The 22,221-nt window shown below is 39.1% G+C and overlaps 1 protein-coding gene across 2 annotated transcripts in view; it reads right to left on the bottom strand.

Moving 5' to 3' along the window:
• poc1a (POC1 centriolar protein A) overlaps positions 1-22,221 on the bottom strand; it is a 42,636-nt gene that overhangs the window by 16,232 nt on the left and 4,183 nt on the right. For both annotated transcript variants that reach the window (XM_068594237.1, XM_068594236.1), the window contains exons 6-10: positions 21,893-22,008; positions 20,028-20,161; positions 16,880-16,948; positions 16,211-16,360; positions 4,041-4,313 (exon numbers count right to left, since the gene is read on the bottom strand). In XM_068594237.1, the coding sequence (XP_068450338.1) occupies positions 4,041-4,313; positions 16,211-16,360; positions 16,880-16,948; positions 20,028-20,161; positions 21,893-22,008 (742 nt within the window). The remainder of the gene's footprint in view (positions 1-4,040; positions 4,314-16,210; positions 16,361-16,879; positions 16,949-20,027; positions 20,162-21,892; positions 22,009-22,221) is intronic.

The following is a 22,221-nucleotide window of genomic DNA, read 5'->3' on the forward strand; positions in this document are numbered from 1 at the left end:
ACCTGCCTTAATAGAAGTGAGTCTGGGTGGTTATGTTGTACATTAATACCAACATGACTGCATTGTTTCTAATTACAAAGTACAGGCAATACACATTTCCCCTACAGATGTTAGGCATGCAGGGGATGTAATGATTTGTAAATAGTAGGTATTATAAAAGTGCCACCAAAGCTTAATTCTTCAGAGAGCATTTGGTTAGCAAGTGGTTTAGTGGTTTCTAGTACCGACACTTGTACCAACGCTTCACAGAAATGGTTTTACTCTTTTCTAAGTAACAGGAACATGTTCCTTTCTCTTTCTCCTAATGTGCGTTTTCTAGGTAACAGGAACATGTGTCTTTCTCTTTCTTCAAATGTGGGTTGCATCTCTGCTTTAACAGGAAAAGTTGTCCATAGCTATTTATATCTATTCTGATGCACACATTGTGAAGCAAAAAATACAAATGAATTGTGACTAGTTACTCTGGAAGTGTTTGAAAATTACAGAAGAGGAAAATGTTTTTTCAACAGAGGCAAGTGCTAATACAAGGCTTTGTTTCATATTTCTCCAGTTGAGCCACATCACAGAGAAAGTTCACACAATCTTCTCGCCTTCTGTCTCATGTCTATTGAGGAAAAGATGGTGCCACTTAAATTGGTAAATTAAATTAATAGAGATTATTCATTCAATATTCTTCATAATTAAGAAGGGAAGTGTGAAAACAGGGGTTAAGTGTAGGTACCGCAGGCTCAGTGGGAGAAGGCATGTAAGAGCAATGAATTATCAAACAGAGGGAGAGGGAAAAGAAAAGGGTATGGGGGGCAGACAAGTGAAAAGCAGCTAACACAGCAAACTGTGGCTTTGGAAGCTTCTGTCTAACGTTGAATAATTCATCATCTTCCCTCTCGGTCTCCTCAACTATTAGACTTACAAAGAGCTGTACTGGTAAAAAATAATGCTGTGGAAAAGACGTACCAAAGGAACAGGGATATAATGCGAAATTGAATAATGTCGCTTTGTCAGCCTAATCTTCACCCTAACTTAAGCAAAAGTTGAACAGAAATTAGAACAAGAGTGACTTTATTTGAGTATATTCTTTATACTTGCACCTTATTGTGCATTGTAAAACAGTATGAGTGCATTTTGGAGGTAAACTGCAACATAACTTAATTAAATCTGTCTCGTAAATACTTGAAGTGGGCTGCTTTTAACATGCCTTGTGTGCAATGTTTTTATTTTAGGGAACTGAAAGCATCAGGGGTCGCACTCATGGGTTGTAGAACTCTCTTCTTCTTTTTTTACTCTCATCATCAAACAGCAGGTGAGGTGCAGGTCATTGATCTGCCAGCATAAACATCTGTATGGGTACCAGCTGTGCTAATTGCTGCATTGTTAGTGAATTTTATGCATCCTTTGAAATGACTCTGTTTCATGTTCCACACCTGGGTAGGAAATAAAAGTTGCAAAAATTATGTTACTCACCAAAACTCACTGAATGTATCCTCGAGGTCTAACAAATGTATTAAATTGATTTTCTTCCTCATAAAACATTTTCACCAGACATTTTGACACGTCTACAAGCTTTGCAGTCTTCTTTTCTACCTTTCTTGTTTTATCGGTGCTTTTCTTGGTGCATTACCAACACCTGTCGATCGGTGGACTAAAGTGAAGCCATATTGGACTGTGAACCATTTCATAAGAATTGTTTTTGAATGGTTTTAAATCAGTCGTTAATACAAGCCCTTTGGTGCAACAGCAAAGTAAAAAAGGACATTAAAATACCAGTTACATGCTGTTTAAGGTGTAAACATGTCCCGAGTCCTATACTGGATTGACACTACTGCAAGTCACTGCAAAACCACATAAAAAAAGAACAATGCTTTGTTTGAATGACCACCTTAAAATGGTCGGAAATGTGTATACTATAAAGAAAACTCTACAGAAACCACGTACATGATTTACTGGTTCTCTCAATCTCTTGTTCTAATATAGAGAAGGAGAATGAAGCCAAACATTAAAAGAGTAGAAGGATAAAACCAGATGCAGGCGATCCATCTGGTATCAGGGCTGGGGTACAGTGGGCTTGAAAGGAAGAGGTTGGCACCAGCCCCCCTGGGAGGGGTTAGCTAGCTGCCTGGCTGCCCCGGGCTGATATTAAATGCTCCCACATGGTGGACTGCAGCTTGAAAGAAGAAAGAAAATCCAGCCAGAAACGCACACATTCAAGAAGTGTTTCTGTGTCTCAGCATGGCCATTGAGCACTTACACTTACTATCAGTGAGTGAGGCAGAGTGCTACCAGCACTCACATATGAATGATGCGATTTCCCTCAGGACAGGTTCACAACCTCCAGCTAAAACCCTACATACTTGAGGAAAACACAAACAAAACCTCCCTGCTCTCTCTCCTCATTCACCTCCTCCCATCTGTCCGTCCTCCTCTTGCTCAAACATTTCTCTGAGTTTATTGTTTTTGGTCACTGTCGCACATGAACCTTCATTCAGTGGCATTGTTACTAATGACAAGAAAAAAAGTTATATAAATGTGAGTCAATACAATGCTAAGGAAAAAATAGCACATTATGACTCATATTTTTGGAAAATACTGTTCAAAAGCATAACATGCAGACACCCATGAATCAATATATCATAAGTAGTATTCTTTTAAGGGTCTAAGAAGTTGAACTGAGATTAGGACCAGATCAGTTTTTTGGTGCATGGTCACTCAACTGGTGATCAACATGCTCAAATGAAATACTTTGAAGAAAATGTGCAGCACTTACAGGATAATGATAAATAATGCAGATAAACGTTTTTAATCAAACACCTCCCCATTTGGTACACAGATTGAGATTGGCAAAATAATTAAAAGTTTAATGTCAAATGTGCCATGAGCTGAAAAACACACGGGGCTTCTTTTCAGCATCTGACTTCCATAGATGCACATGTCACAATCCACAGAAATTCTGCCTTTTAATCATCCACAGAAAGTGTTTTTCGACAGTATCTGAACAATGAGCCGGAAAACGGAAATGTAGATACATAAAATAAATTGGATGATAGGAACTACTTGCAACGAGGTCTGGCCACAGTGCAACTGGCTGCAGCCTGAGATATATATCAGAAAACCTTAACAGCAACAGAAAGATGGCCGTCCATTGCACCGAATGTTACAAGAAAGATTAATACGAGTTGCAAATTTAAAAGCAGCAGTGATTTAATTTCATACGGGACGGGGCAGCTAAAGGGATGACTTTGTGTTAAATTTACTTCTAGGTTTGTGCCAAAAGCTGAGTGTCAAACGTTTTACTTTTTTTACCTTTTACGTTTAACGTTTTAACGTTAGTTACTCTAGAAGTTAGGCGTCTCAGTAAAATACACACAACATCATAAAAATAACATAAATTGACACAAAGCAGACCCTGGGTGATTATTGATCTTATCTGGGGTTTTTTTCCTCGAGGATGTCAATTTTAGTGCTGCCGGCTCTGCTTTAGTCTGGCTTTGTCAGGACAGTTATTCAGATTTTGCCGTGTAGGATTAGGCCAAGCGAACTGGTTAAGTTAAATATTTCAGCTATAGCATCAAGGTACAAATGTCTCATACTTACTTCATCAACATGAACTACTTGAGAAACAAACAGCCAAAAAAAAGTGTTTCTATGGAAAGACACATGATTGTCTTCCTCCGGATCACAGAGGTGAATGGAAATATATTTATAGCAAAATAGCTTTTTTACCAAATATCTTTGTCAAGGACAGTATCAGCATGTTCCACTTTCTGCAGAGGATGGCTGTGGATGAATTACTGAAATGTAAATATGAATGTGTGGAATAAACTCTGCCACAGACACCTACGTCTTGTCTGGAGTCAATGTGCCAGTCTAATGCAGTACCAAACAGTAGGGAAGAAGTTGTTCTTCTTTTGAAAACATATATTTTGTCTCTGTGTTTCTGAATGCATTTCTAAGCTGCAGGTTGAAAGGAAAGTAAGCTTTTGTTCTGAGCCGTGTGAGTGGGTGGCACAGCCACAGCACAGGAGTTCATCACATCTTCTACTTACCTGAGTGAGAATATCCAGTTGACCTATGATGTGTTCCAGGGTGCTGGCTAAACCAGGGCGGACCCCTTCATCTTTGGCCTGGGACTGTGCTTGGACATGGGGGGACTGTTGTGGTAAAGCCTGGGCCTTTGGCTGGTGGGTGGAGGAAGAACTGCTGCTGAGGTGTCTGTAGGCAAGGGAATGAGTCGCTCCGCTGTGGCTGCGACTGGCGCTCTGAGTGTGGGCAGCAGTGTGGGAGTGCTGTCCATTAAAATGTTCTGATGGTTCAGGGGCCTAAAAACAGAGAGGAAGGAGGGTGAAGAGTTGTTGATGTGCTTCACAAAGAATAGTGTGAAGTACAGAGATACTGAAATGTCTCTGCACTACTCCGAGTGTTTTGTGCTCGAGTGTACTATCAAAAAGATAATAAAAAAAAAAACTATGAAAAAGGTTGTAATTTGTTTATTTTTCTAGACCACAACACTTTCAAAATGGTCTCCTATTCATTTTATATACGGAAAATAAAATCATGGCTTCGATGCCTTGAAAAAATAATTGCCAAATTAAATCACTGATGAATTACAGACTGACTTTCTGAACAATCATCATAGCATGTAGAGACAATATTAGTACATCTAGATATCCTGAGAGACACACTCAACCCATTATATATATATATATATATATATATATATATATATATATATATATATATATATATATATATATATATATATATATATCAATTTGTTTCATATACCCAAGGCTTAAGGGTGAATCATCTTAGACAAACATTTCTTTGACAAAATGAATGATACCTTTGCAGAAAGACCTTCCTTCTGTTTTCTCCAATGCAGTTACGGGACGTGAAGCTATTGAAGTAGCTAAGTGCAGTCTGAAGCCAGTCCCAGTCCACAACACTATAACACCAAGACCAACATACAATCGCAGTCCTGTGTCCTACAGTCCCCTTTTTATTTATTTTTTTGTATGAGAAACAGTATTTGGTCCGATCTCAGTAATACTACTTTTATAATTTCAAAGCCATTTCTGACTCAAAAGATATTTCTGACTACAATGATTGATCTCATCTTGTAGTTATCACAAACTCTTGCTCAGTTCTACTATACTGACTTTCTTTTCATTAGTCCTATATTTACAATCTATCATATTATCATCCTTATGCTCCATATTGTTTTGTTATTTTTCATCTATTATTTACACACACAACATCTGTTTGTCTGTCCCTCCTGGTTTGCTATTCCTCAAGTTTTGTTTTGCATTGTAAATGGTGGATTTGAGGGAGTTTGTCCTTATCTGAACCAAAGTGTCTTCAGGACAAAGGGTGTAGACTTCAGAGCCCAGTGAGGCACATTTGGGATTTGGGATGTTGGCCTACATAAATAAAATTGACTTGACTTGAAGATTTTATTTTCATTGAGCATTTATGTTCAGGGGTGAATGAAGTGCACAGTTTCAAAGTTTGACCCACCCTGTTAGATGTGCAACTTCTGGCAAGATAAGAACTAAGTTTTTGGAAAGTATTGCCAATAAAAAAAAACAATCAGAAACATGACATCACACATTGAAGAAATTATTTGGGAAAACGTGGTAATGACAGATCACATACAATTTGATCAGATATAAATAAAACAGAAACAAGCCTGTTTTTTAAAATCAATTTTGAACTTAAATGTTGACAATGTAACAGCACAGTAATAACTTCGAATGCACCCTGACATTGGAAAACATTGACTTTGCTTAAATCTATTTTGTTTCCATAAAGGAGCCTTTGTCATTCTATGTGCTTTATGATTAATTTAATGAGACATAAACACATGACGATCAGTGACCACATGTCTCAACCATCTTGTCTATGTGACTAAAGACTGTGCACACACATCTATAGATTATTTCATATTTCTGTCCTGTCACCACATACTGGTTGTGAAGGTGTGTGTGTGTGTGTGTGTGTGTGTGTGTGTGTGTGTGTGTGTGTGTGTGTGTGGTCAGGTTATGACTCATGACTCTACACAGTTGTCACAGACAGGGCTAATACATACAATCATAATCCTGTGTCAGCTCTGACACAATACAACAATACAACACTGAACATACGTTTCACTCAAAGGCATTTCACTAAATGTGACCGTCATTGACCATATTACTGTGATTAATAATGATACAAAGCCTTTAGATAATGTCTAAAAGTTTAAAAGAATAAAAGCGGTTTGTTGAGGAACAGCTGGCTCAGTATACATTGCAATTGCAGAGGAAGAAAATGGCAGAAGAGGAACTCAAGCTCATCAGCAACTTGCTGATATCTTCTCAATACATTACATTCTGGATGCCATAACATGGTTATTTATTTAATACAGAAAAAGGTGTCCAATCACTCAGCATGTTTCAGTACTTGTTTCAGTGCTTGTCATGCTGAAATGATTTACAATTTAGCTGGGTGGCAAAAATATCCATTTGGATTAAGTGAACAAAGTAATCTAGAACCAAATAATTTGCAGAGAAATGGATTAATTAGAAAGTTCAGCAGTTGATGGATATTCCTTCACTGCCACCACACAGTAATAACTTCAGGTGAGCCCGATGAAGAGGGGCAGGTCTTGGATGTTAAATTACTAATATGCTGATACAAATATTATATTAGCATTCAAAGAAAATAGTTTTCAAGAGACTAAATAAATGCATGTAATCAATGCACAGTGCTATTGATAATTACTTTATATTGAAGTTTGAACTACAGTTTATCATCACTAATGTAACCTCTAAACCTGATGAATAAATAAAACACAGCATCAGTAGATTATTTGGTCTTTAACTATGGTGCTTTATCCCTCTTCCAGAGAGAGAGACAGAAAGAGAGAGGGAGACAGAAAGAGAGAGAGAAAGAGAGAAACAATAGAGCAGTTCTGCTGAGCCTACAAGCTCCATCAAGACTGGATTAGCTCTTGTTGAGAGTACGATTTGTATTAAAGCAGCTGCTTAAACACACACCAGGCGCTGATCCTCACATAAACACACATATTGTATGCTCATAGAGAAAAGCAGAGGCAAAATCGATGTAGACATGGGCATACAGTACAGATATGTGCCTGTTGTCCAACACACACTCACTCTATTGAGTTGAAACATTGAGGGGAAAAGCTGCTGATGGAATTAAGGAAAGGTGCCTTTGCTGAAAAACTAAATGTTAAAATATTTGAAAATATCAAAGGTAGCATTTTCTCCTGAAACAATTGTTATTTTTGTCTTCTGCACTCACAATGAAGTAAAAACATAATTAATTCAGATATCACTTGTTAGCAAGTTTTCTTTTTACTGAATGATTGCTAAATATAATTGAACTATGTCATTCTGAATAAACACTGTCTTTCAGGTTAGTTAGGAGAAACACATTTTTCTTGCTGTGATAATTTCCAATAAAGCAGGAACACAGTTGACACAGTGTACCTCTGCTTGACCTTATTATATATCATTCTTTGCAATGTGACGTGTACATAGCGTTGTGTTGACGCTAAAACAATATATTGTCCTGCAAACTCAACACGTCCTATACCGCTGTAGCCTTACGTGGATCCAGGAAAAACCCTGATATGCACTAGTGGACACACGTGTACGTACACACACAGCACACACAGTAACCACCCTCCTAATGAATCACCTGGAGTGGAAAAACCAACAGTGGAAAATTTCCTGAGGCCCAAATTAAACTCTTAGTCTGGCACAGCGAGCCATCAATACACTCTGCTAGCTCCATACAAAACCATTCATCACTCTACACGCATGCGCACACATGCACAACCACAAACACACAAAGACAGACACACTGTGTTCCCCACCTGAATATTTATTTTAGAATAGAGCAGAAAAGGGAAGAGAGGTGAAAAAAAGCACAACTAATAACATTAATAATGGCTACATGTCATGTACTTGTATGTTCTGGTATGCACGCTGGCAAATCCAACAGAGCCATGATTAATGTTATTAGTTACACCTGTGAAAACTCAAAATAGCTGCAATTAGAAAGGTCAAGTGAAGAGTGTTAATTGAGGAACTGGAAGGTTTTTAATAGGGTTTTTTTTCAACATCAGTACCAAATGCTAAAGGCAAAACGAGAACTTACACCAAACAGAGAACCGTGATGTTTTATAACTGTAGTTGTAAAAATGCTCCACTTTTGATTACAAGTAGTAAAAGTGTAAATAACTATATCTAACTCATGTTTCTCATGTGAGTTGGTAAAACAACAAAAATTGTTATTAGTTGTCTGGGTCCTTCGACGTGAAAGACATTTCGATTGTTGTGACGCTATTACGGTGACAAAATCTGTGTTTAACAGAAGGAAATATTAACACCTAGCAAAGTACTCAACCCCGCTTCTTGGGTAGTTCCTGCTTCAGTGTGTGTCCCCAGGATCACATTTTGCTATGATAACCCACACGCGCACACACACACACGCACAGATGGAGGTAATAGGGTTTGAGATGTGCACCTCAGCTCAAAGGAGGCACTCAGCAGCGACAATCACCACAGCAACCTTTGATTGCTGCTGGACGAGACGCAGCTGATTGAGATCAGCTAATTAGAGCAGTCAGTCTAACACACAAGCACTCAGGGCACACTATCACAAATTCTCTTAATTTGTACTAAAAGTCCATTTAATGCTCAAGATATTTTTCAACTCGCTAAAAGCCAGCAATAGTAGTAAAAGTCTTCAAATGGTTCAGAACGCTGCAGCTAGAATCTTAACTAACACGAGACGGCAAGCGTATCTGACACCTATCGGACATGTTTCTCAGTTGCACGTCTGACGCAATGGATACGCTCTCGTTCATGTATGCAGGTGACCACACTGGCTCTGCCCAGCTTTGAGTCTCAAAGGCGTAACTGCGACCGAAAGCGTTAATTTACGATTTAAGTCTATTGCGCCTCAGAGATATGTTGTTGTTAGCGTAAAGACGCTGATGGGACGCTTGTGCAGACACAGGGGAAGACTAGAACATTTCAACAGAGAGGTTTTTTTCACAGTAGCTATTTTGACATGTAAACACATATATTATTGATACAATACCCATTCTATTGAATGTGTCACAGTCATTGCAGTGAGCCAACATGGCCATAATAAATGTTAACAAATACACCTGTGTTTACCCTGCAATGACTCAAATGCCTCCTATGAATGGCCAATACGTCACCATGCCAAAGGGCCTTTTACCCATCATATCCCCTTCTTATGGAATAACCTATGGACATCAGACAGTCTCACAGCCACTGCTTTCAGCCTCGGCTACAGTTTAGAGAATGGATAAGGGAGGACGTTTCTCACTAAACTCCTTTATTAATGATACTTAGTTCACACTTTTCCATTTCGGTCTGAATGCCAGCCCCACTTGCATCTCTTCCTGCTACTCTTTTGTCTGCCTCTATAATCACTTCCTCTCGGTTTTAAGTGTAACAAGGACGAACAGGTGTTAATGGCTATTATTCCAGTGCTTCCATCACAATCTTCTCTTTCTGTCTCCTCTGCGCTCTTGATGGCTGGCTAGCTCATGTGCTCACCCTGTTTTCCCGCTTTCTACCTTTCCCTTTACCTCTCCCGGATGTTTTCTCGCTTCACTAGACCATTAGGCTCTTTTTAACTCAATTGCTATCTTGTCTTCACTTCCTTGTCACACCCCCTGTCTTTGCCTCTATTCTCTGCTGTCAAATACATTCACCTCCTATTGTCAGAACAATACCGCCTGCCTTTCCGTACCAGCACCTTAAAAATGAGCACACACACACCCATAAACTGTAACAGAAACTGCAGTTGTCCATGCAAGGCTCTAAGATCTTTTAATATACATCTTCATGTATCGTTTCACTGCTTGTTGAGTGTTTAATTAAGGAGAGTGCCAGTAACGTTGGGTCCGCTTTAGCACAGTGACTGCTGCCTATAAGCCACTGTGAATGAAAAAAATAACGGTGAAGGAGATAGAAGTTCATACAGTTACTGCAGTCTCAGAACCTCCACCCCGCTCTCCAATCCTCATCCCAAAAGCTGAGCCGAGTTGTGCAGTGATGTGTGTATGTGGGTTTGTGTGGCATTCTGAAGGGAAGCCTGCTATGTGTGTGCAGCTCGTCTGTCTGCACACGTGAGTGGGAGAAAGACCCAGATGTGAAGCTAGAGACAGGAAAGGGGGAGGGGGTTGACGAGGGGATGGATGGAGGGATTAGGGCGGATGTGATCAGAGAGAGCTGATTTGCCTGTCAGCAATGGTTGGCGCACACACGCATTTATTCTCACACACCGAAACAGCGGCACATGGAGATTTGCTCAGCTGTGTTGAGCACAGAGACAGCTTGACTGTACCACACACACTCTCAATGTTTAGGCGGAGGCACCTAATTTCAAAGATGGCTTAGTGTGTTTCACAAATAGGCCTACACATCACTGGTACAGTGCCCATCACTGACAAATTATCATGGAACTTAACATCCAAGTGCATTAAAGGATCAGCGTACTAAATTAGCCGTTTAAGAAATCCCTGTCGGGATCCTGAGAGGGCAGCAGCCATAGATGGCCTTTGCCTCTGAATGAATAAACAGGGCATTACTGTCTCATTAGTCAATTTCTTCCGGGTGAAGTGAATTATCGCCAAAGGGGTTGTGTGTGTAATACTGGATGTTCGGCATAGTAAGCAGGGATTTTTTTTTAACACCTAGGTCACATTAGAGAATTCACATCGGACTAAAGGACTGTAGTCCTGCCTGCTTTCCATGTCTTGGCACTACAATCTCAGAGAGATTCTTTGATTTGTCTTTTTTTAACAGCTTTTAATATCATAATATTATTATGTTATTTAATAAGGGAAAGCTACATTTAAAAAAAAAAAACTCTGTATGATGCAATACAATTCAGCAGCACTACGCGCAACATCCCCAAAAATGATCACACAGTTAAATCTAAAACAGTTTAGTAAAAAAACGCTGAACCATATAACCTTCATGAAGATATAAAGACTGTTGTAGCTTTGGCTACCAAGCAGCTAAGTGTGTAATAACATGTTGCTTTGTGCTTGACTGACCTTATGTCCTAAAAAACTTGTATCAATTTAGTTTGTCAGTTTTCTGTCACTCATACAACACAAACTACACAAATAGTTCACTGAACCATTAAATTAGTCCCATCAATTATCTGCAGTCAAATGTCCCTGAATGAGGAGAGGTGGTCCCATCGGTCATTCTATTTTTTATATACATGAAGTTTAATCTTGAGTGTTGTGCTTTAATTAGTTTGCAGTCTGGCTTTTGGACGTATGAGCTGCAGTAGCATTCAACAACTAATTTCATGGCCGCAACAACATTTTGTTTACTACTGCCTCTCTGAAAACAAGTGAATTTACAACATCACATTAGATCCACTTTACCTTCATTAGAGTCCGGGCAGACGACATTAGAGAATAATATTATTAGGATTTTTAGTCAAATCTGAAAAAAGATACAGGAAAGTGCTGCAATAAAATAAATAAATACTGATTTCCAGTCAGTTACAGTAAAACAAATAATAATCACACAGATCAAAGTGCAGAAATACAAAAAAAAACATAAACAACAATGATCTCTGGTAGTCGGGTCTTTAGCCATGCAATTGTCAGTCACTGCCTCGTGGCAACATCTGACTCTGTCAAGCATCCTCTTGTCTAAAGCTTTTGTGGCATTTTAATATTTACTCTCATATAATGTTGCATATACACATATGCAGAGTAGGGCAGCGCGTGTGCATCTGAATCCCACGGGCCCATGTGTTACTGACCCTATAGTTGGTTATATTCTGTAACGTTCATAACAAACAATCAAGTTTGAAAATTGTGTGGTTAAATTGTTTAAATTTGCGTATTTGTTCAGCCTTCATTAGAGTATCTCTGAGTTTTAGTCATAAGCCTTTGAATACTCTTTCAAGGGGGAAGGAAACAAACACATTTTGGCTAGCTGGTGACATTTTTCTCCTCTCTGCATCCTCTCAGGCAACATGTGTCTGAGACTTGAGGCAGTTTATGAGAGATGAAAGGGCCTGCATTAATAATAAATTATGAATGAGTAAATAAAACATGAAAAGGAAAAATCGAGGAAGCTGGCACTTGCAGGTGCAGCTACTACAATTACTTGAACTGTAACAACTGGCAGATGACAACTCATAAAAGAGGATGAAAGTAATGCCATTGCCAGGAACAAACTTAGGTTTATAAGGTTAAAGTGTGTGTGCGCCCAAACTAACAGGATATACATATAAATAGAGCATGTTTTTAATAGTGCTAGTATCAGTCAAGATATTTGTTTGGTATTAGTAACTAGTGTGTGAAGTCAAATGCCGAAGTAGCATGTATTATTATTATTTCAATCATTTCAATCATACGTAATTGTTATGATTTTGTTTAACTTAAAGCTGGGTCATCCCTGTGGATATGATGGCTGCCACTGAACAAGACCCTGTAATGGTAATAGTAAAACTAGTAACATGTTTAACATGCAACAATCCACGAAAGGAAAAACACTTTGAAGGTCATTCTCCACTAGCGCTGGTTCTGACATGTTCTCCTCCATCAGTCTACTTTACACGTTCTACATTAAATAGCCTATTCATAGCTATGTGTTTGAAATCTACTCAGCCATTGAAATGCATTGCATGCACTTCATCTACATGTTGAAAAACTGCACCATCATCTACATGTTGAAAAATTGTGTTATAACTTGTATTATATTGCTATTGTAATCGTCATTTTTGCAATCAATCCAGATTATGCAATTATAAAATAATCGCATGTGCTTATCACTTAGAAATGTGATTCATCAATACATGTTTGGTTAGACTGGTTACTTTACAAGATAAGGAGCCAAAACAAACAGGTAAAACCATTTTGCACTGAATGATGTAGATTCAGGCTGCTGTATTTAAAACATTTTGAAAAAATCCAAGAAAGGGTTCAATGAGGTTTTACAAGAACAGCTGTTCTCAGAAGAGGAGAATACGTTTTAAGCATTGCATTAATCATTTCTCTTCCCAAGATCCAACTGCCCACTTTCTAATCACCCTTTGAGGCACGTCTTTAATAACGGCTGTCGAATGGAAAAGCTATTCAAATCAATTTACAACCCTGTATCACAGCAGCGAGCGAGAAAGGCACAGTCTGACATAGAAGAAGAAAAAGAGTCCCATGGATGGCATGAAGAAAAGAGGTATTTAAAGAAAATGAGTCGATGCAAAGGAGATGTTAGAAATAACCACACACTCAAAGCTGACGCTGCTTAAACACTTTCAAGTTCTTGGTCTCAGTTTACTGTAGAGAAAAATCTGATGTCTTATTTGACAAGTTTCTGAGGGAACATAATCCCAAACCTGTGTCACTTAGGTTTCGCCACTGCCCCGTCCCTTTAGGAGACCAATAGCCGGGTCGGAGACTCTTCACTCCAATGGGAACAATTAATGAGAGGACAGAATAGGACCAACTCTTTAGTTTCAAAGTAAGTATTGGACCTTATTTTAACTATTAAGCCACATAACTTTTGAACATTCTTTGACTAAACATGGCATTGTCTTTGTTCAACACATTCACAAGATCTGGCAACACTGATATCTCTTCTCTCTGTTGCCACTGATCTGTCAGTCTGGTGAATTTACCGCATTACTGGACTAACATTAGCTAAACGGTATCAAAATGTCAAGCCGACGTTCACAAACGACCGAGCCAACACATTTTTGTAATGCTTGATATGGTTATAAATATTTAATGTCAGCAAAAAAATATATAAATTCATTAGGCCGCACACACTTTGGAGACAGGAAGTGTATACCATTTCAGACCATTGGCGTAGCTTGTACCGCGTCATTTTTTTGAAAGACAAATCATGACGCATCAAATCTGTTATTTACTTGATATACATCTTTGGTGGTTCTTAACTTAGCAGTGGGATCAATATGAGGGAGGGTGTGTGTGTGAGAGAGAGCATGAGCCAGAGAGGACCTTGGCTATGCCCTTGTTGATGTAAGTAACACTGTAGCAGTCAAAGGGGTTGAAATCCAAACCGTTGGTTCCCCAGCCAGCCGGTGACACCCTGTCCCCTTTGTCTATGTGTGTGTGGGTGTGAGATATCTAACAAGATCTTTTAATATTTAAACCTTGCTAATAGCTGCCCTAATCTCTCACTTTCTGTTGGTTTTTAATCATTTATGTTTACGTTAAAATCTCACGATAATAACTACAATAAAACAAAATCAAATGCCTGCTTCTGCCATTGTTTGTGTTTTCTTTATAATACATCATCATGAACTCGTATTATTATTCATCGTATTCAGTCTGAAGATACCTGAAGTAAATTGAATACTACATTTCATGATGTATTCACGATTTTGTGATGTACGATCACTCTCAGCTACACTTTCTCATTGGACAGATTTACACAGCAGTCAAAAAAGGGTGTGGTAGATTCAGTTCAAGTGGAGACTCCTACTGATGTTGTATTAAATTACTGTCATGGAAATGGAGGAGACACTGCAAGAGAATGAGCTTCAGTGTTTGGAAGGCTTCCATCTGAATATTTTTTAATAGTATAACTGACTTTGGCATGTATTGACTCATAATTTAGTGCCCAAGCCTCTTAGTTGTCAACTTAAATAAAAACAGTATGAATACGGATATTGGAGGTCGGCCGACAGTGGATTATTTAAAGGCCGATATATTGACAGTTTGAAGCAGAAAAAAGCATTTTGCTGATAATCGGACAATACATCTATAGACTCTCTTACGACAGAGATCACTGCCAGACTAATTTCAGCACCCAAATTCATAAGACACAATAACTGCAGTAATCACAGTGTTTGAAACCATTCATACATCATTGCTACTTGTTGCTGTTTTCAAAACGTAAAAAATATTTACAGAGGACATAAATTGAGCAGAGACTAATATTTCAAAATTTCATGTGGTCAGAAAGATGGAAAGAAATATCCTCCATGTCAAAGTGTAGATGCAGGAACAGGGAGGTATTTCTTGTCCTGGATTAGAGATCTGAAAGTAGCTTTGGGTCACACTGCAGACTTCAAAGGAAGGATGTGCAGGGGGGGAATAAGCCAGCAGCACTGGCAGCATGAAATACTGAGGAGCATCTTTGCATTTGCATGTTTCTTTTTTTTTTTGCTAAACGACACACATGCACACAAATGTGTATGCATTCTTGTTTCAATTAGTTTGTGCAGTGTGTACATTTGTGTGTATAACCTTTCGGTGAAACATTAAAATGACCTCGCTTTTAGATATTCATGAAGACTTCATGAGCTTGAGCAATACTTAGGGAGAAAAAAAAATTATTTCAGTAGCACTTCTGAGAATATTGAAATAATGTTGACCATGAGCTTGAAATCAGAAAGTTCCAGTCGATCACATATTGCTATAATCAACCGTGAACACTTAAAAGAGTAAAATCAACTAAAGTATGAAGTGTCCTGGTGATTTAGTGGTTAAGATGGGGCGTTTGTGACTAAGGAGTTGAAGCGGGTCGTCCACTAATCAAAAGATTGGCTGTTCGATACCCAGCTCCACCCATCCGCATGTTCAAGTGTCCTTAAGCAAGATACTGGACTCCAAGTTGCTTCTAAAGACGGCCTTAAGTGTGTCTAAATGTGTGTGAATGTTAAGACTAGAATGTGATAAGCAAGAGGCACCTTGTATGGCAGTGTACTGGATAAATGTGTATGAATGGGGGAACGTTAACATGTAACGCATTTCTATTCACACAAGTCCATTCAGCGAGATGCATACCAAACGACTGCGATAACATCCCAGCTGTACCCTCACTGTCAAAGTATACAATAAAACAGAAAATGACAAAATAAATAGATAAATAAAAATCTATGAAAACAATGCTGCCAGACAAAAGTTTAAGTCAGAAAAAAACACATTTTGACATGAGTTAAACATAAAAACCAACCAAAATCACACGAAAAGACTTATTGGTGAGGAGACTAGGTACAGATTTGTTAACTAAGGTCCAGAACAATGTGTGCATGTGAACGTTAGGTGTGTTAGGGCAAGGAAAGGATTCTGTGTGTTGTGTCTTGGATGAAAATCTAGATCTAAGTGTGACATCAAAGTAGATTGACTGTCAGTTTGCTGTGGTTGTCTCTAGATGTCTGAACTCACCTCGCTGCGCAGTGCAGGCGGATGCGAGTTAAAGGAGGGCTGAGCCGCCGAGCTGGCTGGGTGCGCCTGCAAGCTGGAGGTAGTTTTATGTTGCAGCCTGAGACCATCACTGCCTTCGGCACTGTCAAAGTTACTCTTCCACACCATTACCTGTAAGGTGAATAGAAGCATTGCTCATTCCACAATAATACACTGCAGTCAAATTACAAATAATCTTATATACAAAGAATGAAAAATATAGAATTAGCTTTGTGTTCTCTTTCTTAAAGCTTTTTTACAAGTGTAGTTTCATAAACTGTAAACTAGATACCTTCATAAGCATGCAAGATTTTAAAAACGGGATTAAGGACTATTCAAACAGACTGTATTTGTCTTGTTTTTGTCTTCATTTGTACTAATTGACACTGCTAAATCACTGATGTATTTTGTTGTTTGATTAAAGTCTGTTACTTGTTTCTTTTGTGTGCAATTTTGATGCTTCTGTCTTGGCCAGGATTTTAAATCCCAAAAGGGACTATCCTGGATAAATAAAGGTTAAATAAAATAAAAATGAAATTGTCAATATACCTATCAATATTACTGTCAGTATGAGAAGGGCACATAATATGGCCAATCAATGGACTATATCAATTCAATGTTTTAGGATCAGCTAGAAGAGCAAGTCATCACCTGTTCATCAGAACCTCCAGAGGCAAAGTACTCTCCTGTCCTGGAGAAGGCAACACTTGTCACGGGACCCTGGAGCAAAGGCAGAGACATGGAGAATGCAGGTGACAATACAGTATAATCATATCCCAACGTTGCCTTATTTCTATTACAAAGAGAAGCATCCTGAACTTTTAGCTGCAAACTATTAATTGTCGTTTAAAAGAAAAGCAACGTTAATGTAGCATCCGATTTCAATGAAGAAAACAACATTCATTAAGCACTAATACACAGATCTCGGGTGTGGTAATCAAAACAAATCTCATGAAGCGAATAATGAAGCAAACAGATCGATTACTCAGCAGCTTATTTAAGAACTGCTTAATCTCTTGAGTAATTTTACAAGCACAAATGACAAACGTTAGCTACTCCACATCCAGCTATTCAGTTGAGCATCTTGTCTTTGTTTTATTTGATAACAAACCAAGTATCTGTAGGTTTTGGACCCTTAGACAGACAATACAATGAAGAGATAAATAATACAAATACTACAATAAATTAATATTACAAACAATTGTTAGTTTCAGCTGTAAAAAAGAACGAGGCAATCCCTGTGAAAATGGTGTTTCATTCAGCCCATTCACTCATTTTCAACCCTACATATTGTACCTTTGAAAAATATATAAAGAATATTTTTCTTTTCTTTTCTGCCAAGCATTACAGCTGCAGTGAACGTGTAAGTGTTCATGTTAAATTAGGGGATGAGAAAACACTACAAAATTAACAAAACAAGCCCACTTCTAAATAATAGTGATGAGAAGAGAGCTGGAAAGGATTAAGTGTGTCTGTAACTCAAAGCGTTTAGGAAACCGTTCTCCTTTGTCTTTCTGCTCAGTCAGAACTGAAGCTCTTGCATGTGTGTGAGTTTTCCTGTTTGTGGAGGAGGCGGTGGGCGCGTGGAGATGTGACAGAGCAGTTATAACAGCAAGCAGAGACCCAGGTGAGGTGAGGTCACACATGGTCGGAGCCAAAAAGGATCACCTGCTGATTGCAGGACTTTTGACATGACACGTGTGCGTTTGTGTGAGTTTGTATGAACCTAGAGCGCAGACCGGATCCAGCTTGAAAAACTCAGAAATCCCGCTCTGGCTTTTTCAAACCTTCTTTTCTCTACCTGCAATGCAAAATGGGGTCAACGATTACAGCCTGAGCCCTCTGACTGTGTTTAAAGAGAAGATGAAGCAGAGAACAAACAAAAGAAGCGGAGAGAAACCGACAGGGAGGCTGCTGGGAAGAAAACAGGGGCTGTGTGTCCTGCGGCTGGCACCCAGACAGGCTGGTTTGGGTGAGGAATGGTTTCCCAGAAGCACCTGAGAGAAGCAGACAGTGTCACTATGGCAACGCGGCGGTCTGACAGACAGCGTGTTCTGTCTGTGCTCTGACTAATGCCTGCTGCCAGGCTGGCACTTGCCATGGCCAGACACACGCACACACACACACACACACACACACACACACACACACACACACACGTTATGTTATGCACACTGTTATTTTTTATAAATATACATTTAAGAGCAGTTCTGTGTTGCTATAAAACTGAAATGAACAGTACAATGACTCAGGATTACTACCACTGACTGTAAAGGTTTACATTTTACCAGGTAGAATCAGTGACTCGTATCATTACCTGATACTGGTTTCGCTCTGTCAGCACGGTTGTCCTTGTTTGCATTGTTAGCACTGTTAGCTTCTAGCCACGTCAAGAGCCATAGGCAATAGATATGGTCATTTTTGAGTATGGTCCCTTTAAGATTCACCAAGTCAAATTCCTTGTATGTGTAACGTACTTGGCAATAAACAGTGCTGATTCTAAAACCAATCAAATCCTTTTATACATGCTCTTTGCCATACTTACTTACCTGACATGTCCCACCCTACAACCAGTTTTAAGCTGGAATACAAATTGATTCTCGTCCGCTAAAGTGTAGTTGAGATCGTTCTTCATGAAAAAGTTTGAGATCACGCTGTGAAAGTCAGTTGTCAGACAGCGAAGCAGAGAGATAAATTCACTTAAAGTGGGCAGACAAGAAGGCAGGTAACCCCTGAGGCGAGGTAGACGACACATTTGACAGATCCAACAGAAACAACACTCCCTCAGAGCCGTCCTGTGTTTTCACATACAGTTCACGCACATAGGTTTACACACATCTATAAACAAGTAGACACCATAAACACACATAAACACACACAAAACAAATGGGGGTCTCTCCCATTTTCAAGCTTCGAGACCGGAAGGACAATTAACACCCTGAGCGCTCCCAGCACCAACGGATTGGCGAAGTCACCATTGAGCCAAAAAGAACAATAACAGAAATGGAGATAAAGTGCAGGAGATGACAAATTTGGAGGTGTGAAGCGGGAAAAGGGCTTTTTCATCTCGACAAAGAGATGAGTCTTGGCAAGGGGTTGAAGAGAAGCACAAGTGAGACAAAAAGAGACAGAAATGAGAAACAGGCAACCTGTACGGAGGGATAGATAAACAGACGGACCACATGTGGTCTTGGCAAGCCACTGATTTCCACAACTAGCCAGCAAGCCAGTCCATCAGCTGTTCAAACAAACAGATACAGTCACTGAGCCGTCCGGCCGACTGGTCCAGCCGGCCAAAATGTGAGTACATGAGAGGTGGGAGTTAATAGAGAAGGACAAGAAGGAAAATTAGGATCATAATGATGCCGGCAATACTGTAACATCGCCTGAACACACGGAGATGAGTGTTTAAGTCGGAGAAAAAGCATGGGACGGAAACAAGAGAGGAGGTAGAAGAGAAGAAGAAGAAGAGAGGATCCAGGAGGTAGAAACACAGTTCTGTTTCCTTCCAACAACCCTGAGATGAGTCATCATGAGTGGGCTGCCCGCTCGCCTGGCAAGTACTAAAATACCCCATCTACAAAAAAGGCCTCACACGCACACTCTCACACACTTTACAAAATCCAACATGCACAATAGAGATGACAAAGACACGCAGTAAAACACACTGAGGCGCAGCAGAGCAGACTACAGACACAACCTATCACGATCATTACTGGGTTAACTGCACATTTTGGCCTGTATGATGTCTAAATGGTGTCTGTGTATGTGTGTATATGTGTGTGCGCGTTGTGTCTACCTGGTGTCCGTGCAGTGTGTAGAGTAGCTTGCCCTCGACAAGGTCCAGTATCTTCATTGTGGAATCGCTGGACGCAGTTATGAGGAAATTATCACCCGGGTGGAAAGACAAGCTGTTCACCACACCACTGTGGACTGGAAAACACACATTGAAACTTTATGACAGGAGCAGAAAAGACATTCTGTTACTGTAAATCAAACTGAATTACCCGTGTATGATTGTGTCCATTTAAGGACAAAAAGTTAAAAATCACATTGTTTACATATTCAACTTGTACAACTGTCTGTTAAATAGTATGACGTTATTAAATTGTATGATGTAAATCATGATGACAATAACAATGACGTTCACACAATTTAATGAAATCTATCTTTTGAGAATTATCTATGTTATATTATTTGAATATAAAATATCACCAAAAACACTGTTAAAGAAAGTTAATCTTTTCCTTTCGCATATCCCTCTAAAAATAGATGTGAGGGGACAACGGCAGTTATATATCAGCGTGTATGCAGCATTCAAGAGTTCAGTGTCTTGCTCAAAGACACTCCAGCAGGCCAGATGCTCGCTCACATGGTTGCCTGGATCCCACTAAAGTGCACTTGATGCTGTACATCACAACGCCTTAGTTGCTGTGTAACTTGAGAATGCCTTAACATTGGGTTTGGATTAGCACGTATCAATACACAAGTTTACTAGCCTATAGCAGCTAATCCAAACTTCCCCAGACCTGAAATGAATCTACATCTGGTCACAGGGAGTGAGACAAATGAGATGACAGCCAGGAATTCAACAAGCAAAATGGTCCCTCTGCTGGCTGAAAAATGCTATGACATATATATTATATTTTATGACACCTCTAGCTGCAAATATATGCCGAGAGGCTGCATCAAACTATACTGCGAACAGGGAGATAGATGGACTATTTTGGTATATCTTAGTTTTACACATGAATAGTGAGCAAGGTAAACTCCCCAATAAATTAAAGCCAGCTAAATAAGGCACCCAACAGCAAGCAAAATGACTAAAACGGACAACTAATCATGGGTACCCAACAGTAACCACGCACAATTTTAACCACAATTTCACACTTGAGGCTGGCCCAATTGGTGATTGACTACAGTATGTTAAATGAATCCCTGTGGAAAGTGGAAGACATGAGAGGAGAGGAAAAGCTTTTATCTTCATGGCCCATCTCCTCAGACAGATGTGATTATCCATTATTAGATCTCACAACTCAAATCCATTTAAGAGAGCTGATTAGAACAATCACACCGAGAGGCAGACTGACAAAGGCATCAACATTTGGCTTATTGAATATGCAAGGAATCTTGATTACCACTTTAATCGAGAGCTTTAATGCTTTAATTTGATCTTGGTGTTATTTCAGTCAATAGCTGTATTTGTAAAAGTGTTTAAAAGGTGAGGCTTGACTTTAGCCGTGTTGGGGAGTGCGGGTGGGAGCTGAGGACATCACTTTGCTTCTTGGCCAAATAAGCTCAAGACATTTTTCTCCTAAACACCAACGCTAATGACTGTCATGACTTGTTATGTTTCAGGCCCTGCATCGCAGTCTTTATACAAGTGTTTTAAATATGTTAGTGATCCAGTTTAAGCATGTAAAACTCACCTGTGTTGTTTAAATATAAAGCTTCTATAAATATGATATCTATAGACTGAGAGTTTTGAGCGGGGAACAATTAGTAAATGCTTCCATTAATGTTTATTATATAAATGTATGACTTTGCATTAAAGCTAAAAATATGCACTGATTTAATTTAAATAGTGGTTTTGCTGTAGACTTCTGTAATCTTTAAATGGCATCATGAGATACTTCCTTTACTTGTTTTTTGAGGCGTTTTTACCTTGGTAGTGCTGCAGCATCTTATGTGATCTGATGTCCCACACCTTCACAGAGTTGTCAGTACTGGCTGCAGCGATGCATGTTCCACTGGGATGGAAGTCCACATGGTTTGCATAACTTGTGAGAGATAAAACATGATATTTAATGAAATTAGTGTTTTGGCAAAGCTTTTTTAAAGTACATAAACTTAACTTCACTGAAACATATAATATATAATACATTTATAATATTTCTTGGAAACACCAAGTGTAAAAACACTTGAGGCTTCCATCTGATGCTTTTAGTCTGTGATGAATGAGTAGATATTCAATGCCTTTGTTTCCAGTGATT

This window comes from Clinocottus analis, unplaced genomic scaffold, assembly GCF_023055335.1.
Source record: "Clinocottus analis isolate CAN_PGR_092001 unplaced genomic scaffold, fCliAna1.0.p SCAF_3, whole genome shotgun sequence".
Lineage (NCBI taxonomy): Eukaryota > Metazoa > Chordata > Actinopteri > Perciformes > Cottidae > Clinocottus > Clinocottus analis.